At 34.8% G+C, this 17040-nt stretch overlaps 3 protein-coding genes across 11 annotated transcripts; 1 reads left to right on the top strand and 2 right to left on the bottom strand.

Moving 5' to 3' along the window:
* Positions 1 to 779: 779 nt before the first annotated feature.
* On the top strand, positions 780 to 8090 carry LOC132049936 (F-box protein At2g16365-like). Of its 9 annotated transcripts, none has more exons than XR_009413191.1 (5): positions 785 to 1021; positions 4882 to 5004; positions 5234 to 5361; positions 5485 to 6352; positions 6441 to 8090. XR_009413191.1 is itself a non-coding variant. In XM_059440925.1 (4 exons), exon 4 carries the CDS (start codon positions 5494 to 5496, stop codon positions 6250 to 6252), a length of 759 nt encoding a protein of 252 aa, XP_059296908.1. In that variant the 5' UTR covers positions 780 to 1021; positions 3027 to 4129; positions 4882 to 5004; positions 5485 to 5493; the 3' UTR covers positions 6253 to 8090. The 9 variants fall into 9 exon arrangements, 5 of the variants coding, with proteins under 5 accessions (XP_059296908.1, XP_059296907.1, XP_059296905.1 ...); XR_009413190.1 differs by having other exon boundaries at positions 786 to 1021; positions 6461 to 8090; XR_009413188.1 differs by having other exon boundaries at positions 786 to 1021; positions 5485 to 6934; positions 7037 to 8090.
* Positions 8091 to 14215: 6125 nt separating this feature from the next.
* Positions 14216 to 14806, bottom strand: LOC132048731 (uncharacterized). The gene has a single exon (XM_059439424.1). It carries the CDS (start codon positions 14804 to 14806, stop codon positions 14216 to 14218), a length of 591 nt encoding a protein of 196 aa, XP_059295407.1.
* Positions 14807 to 15504: 698 nt separating this feature from the next.
* Positions 15505 to 16358, bottom strand: LOC132048730 (uncharacterized). Its single transcript, XM_059439423.1, has 2 exons — positions 15962 to 16358; positions 15505 to 15866 (listed from the first exon to the last, which is right to left on the bottom strand). Exons 1-2 carry the CDS (start codon positions 16356 to 16358, stop codon positions 15505 to 15507), a joined length of 759 nt encoding a protein of 252 aa, XP_059295406.1.
* Between the last annotated feature and the right edge of the window lie 682 nt (positions 16359 to 17040).

Genomic DNA, 17040 nt, shown 5'->3' with positions numbered 1-17040 from the left:
AAAAAAAAAGGTAATACTTTTTGAGCTTTCCAAGGAATCCCTCGAATGGACTTCCCAATTCATTCATATTCTAATATTTGTTCAGCATTAAAAGGACATAATTAACACTAGTGCAAATTTTTGTGCGTGAAAAGACCAAGCTCAAAAAGTTTAGTCTTTCACGCACATGCATGAAGCCGTGTTCTTTTTTTTTTTTTTTTTTTTTTTAAAGGGTTAGTTTGGTTCCAAAAAAATTTTTTGGGGTTCCAAAAAAATTTTTTGGGGTTACAAAAATGTCGGGTCCCTTATTCAATGCTTCTATGGAAAATCCTTCAACTTACTTATCGTGTGATTCGAACCTCAACTTTCATAGTTAATTTCAATCGCTCTATTTGAGCTTACGTGACAGTATCTTATTTTTAATTATTAAAAAAAATCTTATATTTAAAAATAACATAACATAAATTTCAGAAAAAAATCATTTGTTTTTAACGGTGGGTGCCCCCCAGCCAAACAAGTTGTTCACATACATATTAAATGAATAGAACAGGAAAAGGACGAGATTGAATGCCTAGTCAAAGCAAAATTTATTTTGAAAGAAGAAGAAGATTGAAATCATTATAGTTTTTGCATAATCAATAAATATCCTCCAAATATATAGGTAGTAGATATTTCCCACCTAGAAAACAAAATAATAACAACAAATACTATATGATGATGAGGCGGCTAGAAATGGGAGAGAAAAATCAAAAGAAAGCTGAGCTGGAAGCCTCCAAGCCTGGACCATATTCTCTCTCTCACATAATGACACAACACATGTTTGTTCACTATTTTGTGTTCTGCTCCTTCGCATGACACCAAATTATCCAATGCTAATTCGATGGCTATATATTTACCCTTTTTTATTTTTTTGCCTAACAATTTTTTCTCTCTCTATATATATGCATAAATCAGTATTAACGATTAACCACTTCATAGTTCAATTTCAGTGGAGCTCTAAAGTTTGCTTCAGTTTCGACCTTACTGCCTTTTGCGAACAGAGGTCAGTTCATTTTGAAGTTTACTTCTTGTCAAACTATCAACTTCATTTTCTGTCTCTTCTATATGCTTAATAAAATACTCCCATCTGTTACAATTTATATGGCACAGTTCAGACATATAATCTTTTAAGTTTTTTTAAAAAAATTATATATTAGGAAACTAATGACAAGTATTATAAACCACAATAATTAATAATTTGACTCTCGAAATTCGAAAAGTGTGCATAAATTAGGACGGTGGTAGTATCCACTTTGTTGTGTACCAACGGTTTCATCTTTCATTTCTGGGTCTATTTTCTAGAGAAGTATATAAAAGTACCAGAAATAATTGAGTAGTTTTTTGTAAGTTGTAATTTCTTTTTTAAGAATAAGTTTGAGTTGTTATAATAACTACTAAACGGACTCAGTTTAGAGCCTGTTTGGATGAGCTTTAAAAAAGCAGCTTACTTTTTTTAAGCTAATTTTTTTGAGCTTATTTTAAGCGGCTTATAAGCTGGCCAGTCAAACACTCAAAAAAGCTGAAAACAGACAACTTATAAGCTAAGCCAAACGGGCTCTTAAGCAAGTTGGGGTCGGCTATAAAATCCGTATTATTTTTGTCACTATATTTAAGTCTGTCTCAGCGAAATGATGAATTTCATCACACTTGAGTGCTGATATAATCAGTAGCGGAGACAATATTTTTATTAATGAAAGTCAAAATTTAAACTATTCACATGAAAAGCCAAAGATTCAACATATACAGTATATATTATCTATCAACATGGTGTAGTTTTCAGTGAAACTCCTCGGACAACTGGATGTAACACGTGGCGCACATCCAGACTAATTCTGTATCCAAAGATTTATTCTTCGTTAAAGATTTATAGCTTGTTTGATCAAGTTTATTTTTTCCCAAAAGTATTTATTTTTTTAATAAATGTTTATTTTAAAAAAGTGAGGTGTTTGATCAAGTTTTTGAAAAAAAATAAGTGTTTTTGGGGAGTAGCAGAAGTAGTTTTTCAGAAGTTAAAAGAAAATAATTTTTGCCCAAAAGTACTTTTGAGAAAAATACACATAGAAGCACTTTTTAAAAGTTTGACCAAATACTAATTGCTGCTCAAAAGTATTTTTTAATTTAATTGGCCAAACACAAACTGCTTTTAAAAAATACTTTTAAAAAAAATATTTTTTAAAATAAGTTATTTTTAGAAGGTTGGCCAAACAGGCTTTTATTCTTAATTATAACTAATTTTACACTGGTCTTCAACTTGTTGGAACCCTTCTCGGTAAAATATAGTTTGGGGGTGTTGAAAGGAATACGATCCTTTGGCTTACCAAATACTCCCTCAGTCCCAATTTTTTTGACCTTTTTCGCTTTTCAAGAGTTAAATCTTTAATATTTTTGAAATAAAATTTATATATTTGAAAACTACATAAAAAAATATGATAAGACACCATAATTAATAATTTAAAATATTTAAAAAACATATGAAAATATTACGTTAAAAAAATAACTCGTTTGAATCTCGAAAAATGAAAAGTGTCAAACAAATTGGGACGGACGGAGTAGTAGAATTATCACTTTTTTCTTCTTGCAAAGGATGGAGGAGAGTATACTTTTTTGAGTCTCATGATTCTTAATTGGTAATAATGTGCATATTAGAGTTGTTTGCATCCTTGAAGTGTTTTATGTGATAGTGTCCTTGAATTTTCTATTAGTGTGTGTGTGTGTGTGTATACATATATATGTTTATGTGATGTTTCTATTTATTTTGCTTGCATGTTTTGCAAAGCCCCTTTTCTTTGTTTCCAACATTCCGGGATTATTGTTTTATCAAGATGTCATTTCTACCACCCGAATCCTTTCTTAGTACAACATATCAGATCTCTTTTTTTTTGGTGCTGATCATTGTTGACTGGTTATGTTATGTAGCCTTGCCCTCAATAATCATCTAGCTAGTTCTTTGACTGTCCTTTCCATCTTAGCTAGTTATGCTCAGTTTGCTTTGTTCTTGATGTTGGCAGCATCAAGGCAATTTAATCAATCTTTATGGAGTTAATTGAACTGAAGCTCGAATCTACTTGCCACTTGAGGTTGTCTTGAAAACCAATAAATAAAGTCCACGTAATTAGATACTTGCTCTGTTGCCTAAGGGATAGAAAGGAGGAAGATGGAATTGGAGCACGTTGTGTTGCGTGCTTGGTCGTAAGAGTGGGGAGGCACACTATCAAACTAGTTATACAAGGAAGCTTTAGATTCGAAACTATCATTTGTATTTGTGTTAGACAATCAGATCCTGATAATGTTGAAAGAATTGGGAAGCCGATGCAAGCATTTCAATCTGGTGTGAAGGCACATTGGAAGGGAGCAAACTACTATGCAACAGCAGAAACACAAAGTCATACACCTAACCCTCTTGGGAACGCTGAACATGACAAAGATACTAAGCTGCCGTACAGCTTAATTGTTGAACTGAAGACCATGTCCAACCTTCCCAAGTCTACCAAAAGATTTAGAGAGTTTGAAACTCAAGCTATTGAAGACGAGTCTGAGAACAAGTTCAGAAAACATCGCAAATGAAACATTAGGCTGCCAGTCCCTCCCATAGCAGCCCTCTTAGAAATGGTGCAAGTAGTTCACATCTCTTAAAAAGGGCCAGGAAACTTGTCGCATTCTACCATTAAGGCCTCAACTCTGACCCCAACTTTGGCTCTGCTATGGTTGCATTTCCACAAGGAGAAGTTGCTCACCGTTTCCAATAGCTCAATTTGCAAGTGAAAACTTCATCTGCTGATTGTTATACAAGCTTTAAGCTACATTTCAGAATCCTCTGAATTGGGCAAGAACTCATGCTTTTGTTAGAAGAGGCAGCACTAGCGCATCAGTGCCCTTGCATTATAATCCTAGAGGCTCAGCATCTCGTTCAGTGTCAAGTCAAGAACCTGGCTGGCATATAATTGAAGACTGATTTCATAAATAGATATTCTCTAGCTTCAAAAGATAAATATCCAAAAGTAACAATGTTAGAGACTAAACAATATAATTATCCCAGCCGTTCAACACGTTTGGTTAGTGAAGTCTACTGGAGAGCTTCCATGAACCTGGGAGATTGATGACTCAATTTCTGGTATAGTACTTTTCGCGAGTGAATGTATTCCTCCACAGGTAACCAGTCAAAATACTTAATTTTGTGATTATCATCCACAAAAACTACCATATTTAGTCCACGATGTAGAGACAAAAGAGAATAGGCACACTTTGGACCCTGTAGCTGAATTGACTGGATATTATCCTCTCATTTCTAAGAGAACCCACAGTTTTTTAATCTAACAAGGCTGATGCTAATCCCTGTAAAGAAAGAAAAGATATTAGTGAATCAAGGATATGGAATGAATTTGATTGGGAAAAAAAATTCTAATTTACAGTGTGTTTGGTATAGAGGAAAATAGTTTCTGGAAATGTTTTCAATTTTCTCATGTTTGGTGGGTTAAAATGTTTTGGCAAAATTTTTTTTCTAGAAAACAAGTTCCTTGAAAATTAGAAATATGATTTCCCCAGTGGGAGTAATAAGAAAAACAAGTTGCATAAATGAAATTCCAAGCTCATTGTCTCCTCCCTTAACCCCCCCCCCCCCCCGCCAAAAAACCCCCCACCCCAACACCCTCCATTGACCACCCTACCCCCATAATGTTTTCCTAGTTTACATATAAATGCTCTTGGGCCAATATTTTTTTGCTTGCTTACCAACACCAGAAAAAGTAAGAAAACCATTTATTTCCTTCACACCAAACACACACTAAGTGATCATGACAGCCAATCTCTAACTTATTGGTGATAATCAACAAAGACTGAAGCTTCAAATTCTGGATCGTTTTGCAGCTTGTGAAGGAAAAGACAATATTGAATACAGTAAGCCATCTGAAGTGATGTTAAAGAATGAATGTTCAGCTGTAACTAATACAATGTAAATTGGTGTGTTCCAGGAAAAGAACCAGCTTTGTGGTATGTACTGTTCTGATGAACAATGTCTAGGAATAGTCTTGACTAAAGCTCTTAACTAATATAAAGTGGTGTAAAAATCCTCTTTAGAATTTGTTATGGTCATGGTCTTTATAAGTCTAAGCTATCAAGGAAAATATGAAAGATCTTTCTAAGCTTTAGTCTGGAAGATATAGCAGCTGCACAGACTTATACTTTATAATGAATGTGCCTTTTCTACTGCCTTTTGCAGGTATAAACTCTTCCCCATTAAAGAGGGTATTCTTCCCCATAGGAGAAACCATGTAAATTCAGCAAACTGCAGTGCTCTATTCTTTGTGTAATTCCAATAGTTTCTGCAGAGCAGTACTCTTGCAAATGGTACCATCAATTTCCCGTTTGAACCCTTCAGTTTAGATTCTCAATGCGAGTTTAAGGTTTAATTCACAAGCAATAATAAGTGCATCTCAATGCTGATCATCTGGTAATTCTGGTACCTTGCAGGTGAGTGGAATGGACCATATACCTACTCGTCAAGCACTTGACTGTCCCAAGAAAGAAGTTGGACATAAAAGCCTTAATACCACCGAAATACCTGACATAAACTTGGAGCTTCCAGTTCCTACCGACAAGTTGGAACCAACTTCTTCCAGAACTCAAAGTTTGGATAGAAGATTGTTCCTTGACCTTAACGAGCAGCCAAGTCCATTGAAAGCTGATATTTGCCCTGCGACGCTGCTCGATGAGGAGCCTGGTAGCAGATGGGTCAAGCGCCTCAAATTGAGTGCTTCTAGATTCCTTTCTGTTGGAACAAAGAGCTCTAACCTTTCAGCGAAGTCATCTCATGAGAAAGCAAACAAGTCCCATAGCAAAATTTCTAGAGCTACCACAACTGGCTCAGAACTCGCAGCTGGTAAATTTCATGGTGAAGAATTGGTGGCTTATGATAGAAATCTAGCCTTAGCAAGGAACTCTGATGAGCAAGAGTTATTGACTTCACTGTCTTGGGTTCAAAGGTGGCTTCATAATAGATCTGTCACTGCACAAAAGAGGCCTCAATCAATGGTGGTTTGTGAGCCTCAATGCTCAAAGTTGGAACTTGGTGATTTCCAGAAGAAACATTCCCCAAGCATTGCTGCCATGGCCCTCATGGGAAAGGCAATAACTGGTTTTCAACCATGTGAATTCCAAAAAAGAGGCCCCTATGTAGTTTGGAAAACAGTAGTTTCTGCAGAAACTCATAGCAGCAACAGTTACTGTGCTTCAGATTAGTCCTCCAGGCTATGCATGATGAGGAGAAAAGTGCTCTGGCTTAATAAGTGATCATGCAATCAATTGCATGTTGGAGCTTAGTATCGATTTATTGGTGCTAGTAAGTACATAGCTTGTTTTAGATTTGGCTTCTTGTGTTTGCTTAGACGGGATTATCTTTGTATATACCCAGTATGATGAGAATCCAGACACCTTGTTTCTTGAACAGGCCATCCATCTGGCTGCTTTCATCAGTGCGTGCGAGGGATCTAGATGCTGTGGCAGTTACGTTCTAAAGCAGTTTGGTATTTTCTATTTGGCTAGTAGGCAATGAGATCACTGTACAATGTTCGTCGTAGTGGCTGGGATTCAGTTCATTGGACAGTTGAACCATGCCAGCTTTACTTTGTTGAAGGCACTGAGTGACCGCCTGCTCCTCCTCTGTTCAGCTTGTAGCAAGTTTCTCCTAGATTGGAAATCAACCAATAATGAGCCAAATCTGTTTTACTAGATAAGTAGTTCTCTTCTCATTTTTCATCCCATGTTTTAGTTGTTTGTAATTGTTCTTGCCCTTTTCACGGTATGCATCTTTTCATTATCATGTTGCATTCTCTCTACTTGCTTATAGCTTGGGCATTTTGGTGAGTGCAACATGGCCGACTGCTTGAAGAAACCTGGAATATTAAATCTTGAAAACATGCAGGTAGTATAAACTGAAGACTTAAAATATCTCTTTCTCCTCAACATTTTGATTCTTTACATTATCCGTCACTAGTGTAAAAGTAGTGTTTGTTCATACAATTAGGAAAACTGGGCTCTGGTCTAGATATCAATATGGCTCACCCGTGCATGAAGGGTTTCTCAGTTGGAGTTATGCAGTATGCAGCATTTCCTAACATATTTTTATAAAAAAACACTGTTTCCACCCTCAGACTGGATTCCAGAACTGAAAAGATATGATGGTCTCTTCGTGTTTTCAGTGCTTGTCTGAATAGTGTATTTACTTATAAGAAACAAATGGTACACTCCATAATGTCTGTAGTCTACATTTCAGTGCTGTAGAAAGTGTCAGTAAATGAATTCCTGGTAATTTGCCCCTTGTAAGTCAGCAAGATTAAGTGCTTGATAAATCAAGAGCCGTGCTACCTACTACAGCTGGATAACAGAGAAATAACGTTACACTATGCCACCATTCTTTCTAGATTCATATGATTGATTGGTCTTATGCTTTAATGAAGCGCATCTGTGAAGAAAAATTCACTTCTGATGCCTTATAAGATTCAGTGGAAAAGCTAATGGAATTTCCTGCCTCCTTAATACATGTTGTTGAGCCCTCAGACTCATCGATAATAGGTGCACAATAAGTACATCACAAGATTACATTTCTGATAAGTGATAACCCTTATAAGATGAGAGTTTTGTACAGGAATGAAAGCATTGTTGGAATAGTCACCACTATTCTCCAGAAATGGAAAACCTATTGAAGTTATCTTGCATGTATTTGGCTCTTCACATCACAGCTCCATCTATAATTGTGGCGTTCTCTGGATAGTTATCAGTCTGCTTCTTGAACACCCTGAGTTTCACAGGGAAGTGTGTAGTTGCTAAGAATATAACTTGAATATGTCATCAAAAACAGAATATAACTCGAATATGTTTACCATTTGAAAACTTGAGATGCGTAAAATAAGCTTACAACTTTATTCATGTTCATGGCGTCCTTCCTAATCTTTGCAGTTTTGTCGATAATACAGTTCCTATACCAGGAAAGCCACAATCATCGTCTCAGAATTATTTTGTCTTATCAATTTCCTGACATAGTCTGTCATATATGCCATGTCCATTTACCTTTTTTTTTTTTTTTTTTTTCTAAAAAAAAAAAAAATTATTTTCTCCAATGCCAACTGGTATCTTCGCCTCCGCCAGTAGAGAAGGGTCTCAGGTTCTGTGTGGTAAATGGTAGTAGTCCATTTTGTACAAGAAACATGTACTAAAATCAAGGATAAATTTTTGCTAGAATGTCGAAAATGAGTGCAGAGTTGTAGGTTCTTGATCTTCAATGCATTTAAGAAAGAAAAATCAGAGAGTTATGTCTTAAAAATATGCAGACCTTCAGTTCAATGCAATAATCTGTGTGATCTTTCATTTTTCAAAGTTATTCTCCATCATACTTCGATTGGATTTCATTTGTCAAAAGCTTTTTGGTTAAATTTGATCCCCGAAATTGTGTGACTCGCACACTTGACACTGCTAGTGGGTCTATATTCTAAAACATTTCAATAGTATATTATACTACATTTATAATATTGGAAATTATTTGGACATTTCTCCTAGTTTGTATATCAAGTTGATTCAGTGCATATGTGGCTGTGTAGGTATATATGCTGTAGTAGCGTTTAGTTGGCATAGTGGCATCATATATTACACCCTTAATCAAACGTCTAATAGAATTGTTACACAGTGATAGCAGAAATCCATAGATCCACCTGATGATTATATTCAACATCTTTGCAAAATTAACGGTATAGACATTGAGATATATTAAAATAAGTTCAAATTTCAGTTTCACAAAGCAGAAGCACTGGACCTCGACAGGAAAGTTCAAACTCATTTTCTCCAGCGTTGATTAATCTTAGGTTTCTCTTCCTATCTAAAAAACATTGTTTGAGTGAAACTTTGGTGTTCGAATCTAGCAGTTATAGTAGTAGATGAAGACTCGTGAATACTACAAACATTTCATTGACCAAAAAAGGGGATTAAGTGAATTCAAAATCAAATTCAATATGAAACAGATTCGAATGCTTACCTTCGTCAGGAACGGCATTTTAGAGAAGTAAAAAAGTTGAGAAAACATTGACAACTTGCTATAGCAGGTAAATTTTACTTGATAGTGTAAAAAATTTGTACACTGACTATGCACTAGGGGTGTACAAAGTAAACCGACAAACCGCACCAAACCGATAAACCGAGAAAAAACCCGACTAGTGGTTTGGTTTGACTTGGTTTGGTGTTGAAAAAAAAAACCTGACCATAATTGGTTTGGTTTGGTTTTAACTAAAAAAAAGTCAAACCGAACCAAACCAACCCGACATTACATGTATTCAATTTTTAAAATATTTTATACATAAAAATATTTATTTGTAAATTAATTTATAAATATTTCTTAAATTTTTTCGTAATTTTTTTATCTATTATCATATTATTCAAGATTGAACTTAGAATTTTGAATGTCAATAAGGTTTATATCCTATGGATGTTAGTAACTCAAATAAAGTCCAAACCAAAACTAACTCAACACTAATCCTAACAAAAGAAATTCAATTTACCACTAGAAATTAACAATAATGTTTGATATTAATAATGTTTGATATCTATTCTTTAGTTTTGCATAATTGATTTAGAGAGTAAAAATACATAACTTAAGTTTTTTTTTCTTTGTCATATAATTAATACTTATTTTAGCATGACTTAGTATTTTTAGATTATGGTCATTTTCTTTTATGGCTTGTTAATTAGCAATATTTATTTTAACCGATTATATTAGCTTTTGTTGAATATTTTAATACAATGTCATCACTCTTCTCACATTTTGTGTTATTTTCTTAAGAAACACCTTAATTATATAATTGTATCTTACTAGGACTAAAGAAATATTTAAAGTAAAAGTTATATGTTTTGTATCAAGACTATTCCGGAAAAAAACCCGAAAAATCCGAGAAAACCGAACAACCCGAGAAAACCCGAGGTTGAAAAACCCGAATGTTGTTGGTTTGGTTTGGTGTATAAATTTTAAAACCCGACGCAATTGGTTTGGTTTGGTGTTTAAAAAATCCGAACCAACCCGGTCCATGTACACCCCTACTATGCACATAACTTAAGCTCCTCAATAAAATCAATGACTAAAGTCAAAATTTAATATAATTTCATAGGTATTTTTAATAAGATTCCTGTACTTTTTTCGGATTTCACTCTTTTGACTTTTTTTGGATGCAAAGCTATAATATTATTATTTAAAGGATGAATTCATTTGTTCAATCTTTTTTTAATGGGTAAATAAAGATAATTGATTTAAAAAAATGAGTTTCAAACGGAATATAAAACTGTCATAAAAGAAAAAAGGAGAGCAAATGTACGAGAAGAAGGAAAAAGTAGAACAACCAGGTAGATTTATGTATTAACTAATGAGAAATAGAAACTTAACCTAATTTGCTCATTCATTTAACATCACCAACTAAAATCTAAGAAAAATTAAAAAAATTTATTTATGATAATTAGAAAAATTATATATTATATGGGATAAAATACCATTTTCAAGTATTTTTAATATAACAATTCATAATTTTCTTGTATAGTGACATAGAACATTAACTATACTTTTTATATTTTTAAGTTCTTATTCAATATCTCAATTACAATTAATGTTGTTCTTCAGCAAACGTCTTCTTATAACCACTAGAAAATTATTACGTGTACCCGAAAGTTACAATTAATATTTAGAAAAATTCATTATTTTCTTATATGATCATGACATTAGGAATGTAGAAATTTTCTTTTCAAAGTTTAAGTTTTTAGTTAAATACCGGTAGAATTTGTATCTTTGAATTAAACTACGTAAATCTCCCCATCTACCAATAAGATTTTTAACAACAAGAACCAAGGTATTGTATTCCAACAAATAATAAGAGATGCGATACTAACTTTTTAAATATAGAGGTATATGCTATAAACACGTATTAATAACTAGCTATAAACACGTATTAATATAAAGTTTTGGGGGCATTTATGGTTTAGTGACCTTATCTTGAGACAACCGTGACCTTCGTCATATGAAGGTAAACTTGAGCAGTAAAACCTGTAGAGGATGTTAGGTCATTGTAATTCCAACCGCGGCGACCATAGTTTCCAAAGCAAGGTAACCAGGTCCGAAACAAGTTTTTGCATTCTCAAAAGCATCGACGAGGCGAATTTTAACAAACCCCATTATTGTTAACAGAGAAAGAACTTCAGTATTTGTTCTTAAGAGAGAGCAGATGAATGTTTTGAACAGAGAACATAATAGTAATAAAGTGGTTTATAAATAGGTTAGTGTGGAATGTGGAGTTTTGGCGGGAGAACAATCTGTTGGAATTTTTGGTGGGAGAACAATCCTCACTAATCCACCTTGCCACACATTTTCATGTTTACACCAGAATATATTAATTTATCATAGTTAAGTGATAAATTATGATAGTGATAGCATGTAAGCACACGTGTCATGTATTTGATATATGAGTTTAAACACTGAGCTTGAACAAATTTTTACCATAGAGCCACGAGTCTAACTACGGGACATGATGAAAAGTCCGGTGAAACAGTCCTTAGCCTTAAAACTCTAACAAAGTGCTTTCATTTCAAGTTTTTTTTTTTTTTTTTTTTTTACTGCATAATCATCTCTGGCCTAGTAAGCACACCTGCACTACTAGCACCTTCCTCTAATATTTCCCATTTCTTCATCATATAATAATTTCATTTTGGTTAGCTACTCTCTGTATTATATATAGAAAATTAATTGTATGATCATCAAATCAATAGTCTTATATATATATATATATATATATATATATATATATATATATATATATATATATATATTTCCCTAATAATAGTCATCTATAATCTCACATGGGGTTCCCAAAGTATATAGTCACTGGTCCATCGGAAATGCTTGCCATCACGGAACGTAGCATTAGTGAAATACTACCAAAGAAGAAGCACTTTTTATGGCCCTCCAAAATGCACTTGGTTTGACATATCCCCTATGCTCTTTCAACTTCTAGTTCTTATTTTTTTTACTTTCGAAACACTTAAAAAACACTTGTATTGGATACTTCTATGTTTTTTCAATTTAAAAAACTAACAAAGTTCTGCTACATTTTACTTTTAAATAATTTTAAAATAGAGCATATAGCTTTAAATTTTTCCATAGAAATATAATACCAAATTAGTTGTCATAAATGTCAGACGATAAAATAAGATACTGAAAATTTGATTATACTTTTGAAATTCATTGGATGTTTTAACTGCTTTCGATGCATCATTATATTCTTAGTTCTAAACATGCAATGTAGTGATACAAGTGAATAAGAGAAAATAAAAGTTGAGCGCTTTATCAAATGATCCAAGCAACATCCAGTTTCAAGTATAGGTGATGTCATTGTCATAACGAAATTCAAAACAAGAAGAGCGTACAGATATTTTATGTTGACTGACTCAATAAAGCATACCGTATATAGAAAGGGTTTACGAGAGATAATGCACGCTGACTGAATTAATTATTGAAATATTTGACAAGGCATGAATTTTGGATCAAAGTTACATATGACCGTTATCTGCATCTTAAACTACATTGACTGCCTTTATGATACTGGTGTCAAGAGTCACTTCACAAATCAACTCTACAAGTCATCAAAGGAAGCAAGAAAAATAAAGCAAGAGGTGGATCAAAAATAAAGCAAGAGCTATCCACCAAAGGAAAGTAGACTGAAGAGGGCATCTTTTCAGGCAAGAGACAAAGCAATTTGTGTTCTTGAACTGGCATGCATGTATTTTCATGGTTAGAGAGGGACTCGAGAGAAGAGAGAAGCAGAAAGCAGTGAGCTAATGTACAACTTAATGACAATGGAAGACTTTTTGAACTAGAAGGCCTTTTCAGTCTGATGATTGATGATGCCAAGAAGATAGGTGAAATTCTAATAGAGAAAATACATAAAATCCCCCTCAAACTTTTCGTCAAAACTCACTTTAGCAATTTAACTTCACCGGCGTTTCTTTCAAACCCCCCCCCCCCCCCCCCCCCCACAAAAATCTCGTTCAAAGTATAATTTATACCCCTTAAGAGGTGACTTGGCAAAGAAAGTATATACTTGAAAGCGCGTGAGATGAAAAAATAATGCTTAAAACTAATTAACTTGTCCATTTGTCATTTCTAATTGGTCATTATACAATTATTACACTTAATATTTTTTTTTTTGGGGGGCAATAAACTGTGAATTATTACCATACCAAAACAAAGTATTTAAAAACAAAAGAGCATCCAGAAGTCTTAACCACCTGCTAGGAAAGATGTTAAGAGCTCCAGACCCCAGCGAAAGCCAAAACAAAAAACAAACAGTATGTAAACTAAGTACATAACATATGAATCAAACCTTGGCAATGCCTAGCCTTCCTAGAACCTATAACCAATTCTAACCTCTCCTTTAATTTCTTTTGATCTGTGTAAAGACAAAACTCTATATTTACATTTATTTGCCTAAACTGTTTCCAGTTTCTTGATTGCCAGGTATGGTAAATTAGAGCTCCATACGTAGCAGCTGTTATTTCCTTCTTGAATTGCCTCCAAGCTCTTCGTTTTATCCAACCCAAGCTCTATTTAGCATTTAATCTTGGTATAGTCACTCCCATCCAATTAGTCAGCCCAGTTCTAACTGCATTCACCCATTGACACTCAACAACCATGTGCAGTTTTGTCTTAGCAACTCTATCATCACATAAACAACAATCATCATCTTCCATCGGTATGTTCAACATGTGTAGTCTCTCCTTAGTGAGTAATCTCCCCTGATATGCCAACCACACTATCATTCAATGCCTAAGTAACATAATAGAGCTCCACATCAATTCTGCTTCACGTAATCTATGAAGTGGCCCCAACATTGCATGATAACTGCTAGTTATGGAGAAGAGCCATTTGAAGTTAGTGAATAATGCCCATTGTGTTACCATTGTGCCATCACATTCTTTAATGAATTTAACTTCTTTCAATACCAACTACAATCCTGAGGTGGATTATGCTCCCAGATATTGTCAGTTGTTTTCATATACACCTCATGTACTCACTTAAGCCACAACACATCTTTTTTGATTTCCAATTGCCACACCAACTTACCAACATCTGCTATTTTTCAGTTTGTAGTACTCTTTATATTCAATCCCCCATACTTTTTTATCACACATATTGTATCCCAAGCAACCAAGGATATTTTCCTGTGCCCTCTGAATATCCCCACAAAAATTCCCTGCATTTTCTATCCACTTCTTTTAACACACTCTGGGAAAGGATGAACACTGCTCCCCAAAATTTGTATATAGAGAATAAAACAAAATTTATAATCTTCAGTCTTCCAGCGTAAGACAATTGTCTTGAATATCCAACAATGATTCTCTTTGTTATTTTATCAACCAATTGATGGCAATCTACTTTGTTCCATTTCTTTGAGGATAAGGGAATTCCTAAGTATCTAATAGGCAGTGTACCTATTGAAAACCCAGTACTATCCAAAATCCTTTCCTTTGTAGCATCATCCATCCCAGCAAGGAAGATATTGGATTTCTCCAGATTTGCAACTAAACTAGTCACTGCGCTAAAATGTTGAAGAGCCTCCATCACCCTCTTAATAGAATCCATGTCACCTTTACAAAACACCATCAGATCATCTGCAAAAATCAGATGTATGAGTTTAGTGGACTTACACATTGGGTGGTAGCTGAAGTTTGATAATTCACTCATCCTTCTAAGAGTCCTTGTTAGACTGTCCATGACTAGCACAAATAGCAGAGGGGACATTGGATCTCCTTGTCTAAGACCTCACTTTCCTTCAAAATATCCAAACCCTTATCCATTGACCTTAACAGTGAACTATGGTGAAGTTACACATGTCATGATCAATTGAACAAAGGATTGTGGAAAGCCATAACCCAACCGTGCTTCTTCAATAAAATCCCAACTAACCATGTCATAAGCCTTCCTTAAATCAATTTTCATCAAACATCTTGAACTTATTTTCCTGGTGTAATGTCTCAATAGATCATGACATATCAGGACATTGTGTATCAAGGATCTCCTTCAATAAAAGCTGCTTGATTACTAGCCACCACTACTGCTATAGCTTTCCTCAGTCTCGTATATATAACTTTGGAGATGCACTTGTAAATTACATTACAACACGAGATAGGTCGAAATTAGCTAGCGTACTCTAGTGCATCCACTTTAGGAATCAGGGATTAGACAATAGAATTTAACTGAGTCAGGAGCTTACCATTTGCAAAAAATTCCAGAATTGCTTGAGTCACTTCCTCACCAATAACTCCCTAAGTTGCTCTGAAGAAGCCACTAACATAACCATTTGTCCCCTGGCTATCGTTTATATCAATACCAAACATTGTTGCCTTAATGTCTTTCTCAGTAAGGTTGTATCAGTTGCAACTGTTGGACAGTGGACAAGACATGTCCATTCCTTAGAAAACTCCCACATGCTTAGTTCTATGCCTTTCTTTGGTGTCAAGTAAATTTTTGTAGTATTCCACAAAGATGTTTGCTATTGCTTGCTGATCATTATGCACCACATCATCACTATCCTTCATTTGTATGATAGTCTGTTGTAACTTCATGTGTTTAATGACTGAGAAAAAATATCTTGTATTGTCATCTCCAAGTTTAATCCAAGCTGCTTTACTCATTTGTTGTAGAAAAATCTCAGCCAAGTATGAAAATCTCTTAAATTTCAGATATTGCAGCTTTTCTTGCTGTTGTAAAGTTCTATCCAGAGGCTGTAGGTGTAATGGAGCCTGAGCTTGAGCAAGAGCAAGCCTATCCTCATCTGTTTCAGTAATAATATTCCTCAAATGTTGTCCATTCAGGTCCTCAATCTACTCTTCATATGTTTCAGCTTCCTTACCACCCTAAACATCTTACACCCCTCAACACCATGATTCCACTCCTCTTGCATTATGTCTAAGAATTTTGGATGACTTGCCCAAACATTGCAATACTTGAAAGCAGGTTTGGTTCTCCTTGGACTATTTAGAAGGGCGATTTTCACTGGGTTGTGATCACTCACACCTTCTGGTAAGAAATTAGCACAAAAAGCAAGCATATTTGTCAACCACTCATTATTGATAAACACCCAATCAATCTTGGAAAATACTCTAGTGTCCCCTCTGTCATTCCAAGTGTATTTATTCCATTTCCTAGGCATCTCCATCACCCCACATGCTTCCACGCAAGTATGGAAGTCTACTATTTCAGCCATGCTTACTGGATTTCTACCAATTCTGTCATCACTATTCAAAACTGAGTTGAAATCACCCATGGTTAACTATGGTAATGAATTCCCTGCATTCAGATCTTCTAAATATCTCCACAAACTCCTTCTTTCATCTCTTGTGTTGAAAGCATACACCGCTATCAAGAGATAGTCAATGTTCAAACTGCAATTTTTCACCTTACAAGTAATAGCTTAGGCACAACTACTAATAGGCACCACCTGAAAGTAATCTGGTTGCCAAGTTATCCACACTCTACCATTGTAATGGTCTCCAAGGTTAGTTATGTATTCCCAACCTCCAAACAACTTACTAGCCATCTTATCCATATTACTAGCTTTAATTTTTGTCTCCACTGGTCCTACTAAAATAACACATTCTTTATTACAAAGGAGTTTGACCTCCTTTTGCTTGTTAGGGGCATTCAAACCCCTAACATTCCAGCAGAACAGACTATCCATTGCCAGAGAAAGGAACGTCCTTCCCCCTTTTCCAACTGGATTCTTTGCCACTTGAACACCTTGCCCTGATTTGTTAAGTACCTGAAAAGTATTCTGTTGAATCACTGCCTGTTGTTGCATTGCATCTTGCTGAACATATTGTCGTTGCTTATATAGACTTCTTGAAGTATTTAATGGTGTAACCCATCCTACAATGGTTTGCTGTAAATGTGATTGTTTATCCCCAGCTGCACCACTAGTTCCCCCAACTTCCTGATACTTCCCAGTA

Source organism: Lycium ferocissimum, chromosome 3 (assembly GCF_029784015.1).
Source record: "Lycium ferocissimum isolate CSIRO_LF1 chromosome 3, AGI_CSIRO_Lferr_CH_V1, whole genome shotgun sequence".
NCBI lineage: Eukaryota > Viridiplantae > Streptophyta > Magnoliopsida > Solanales > Solanaceae > Lycium > Lycium ferocissimum.
This window is presented reverse-complemented; position numbering and strand designations above follow the sequence as displayed.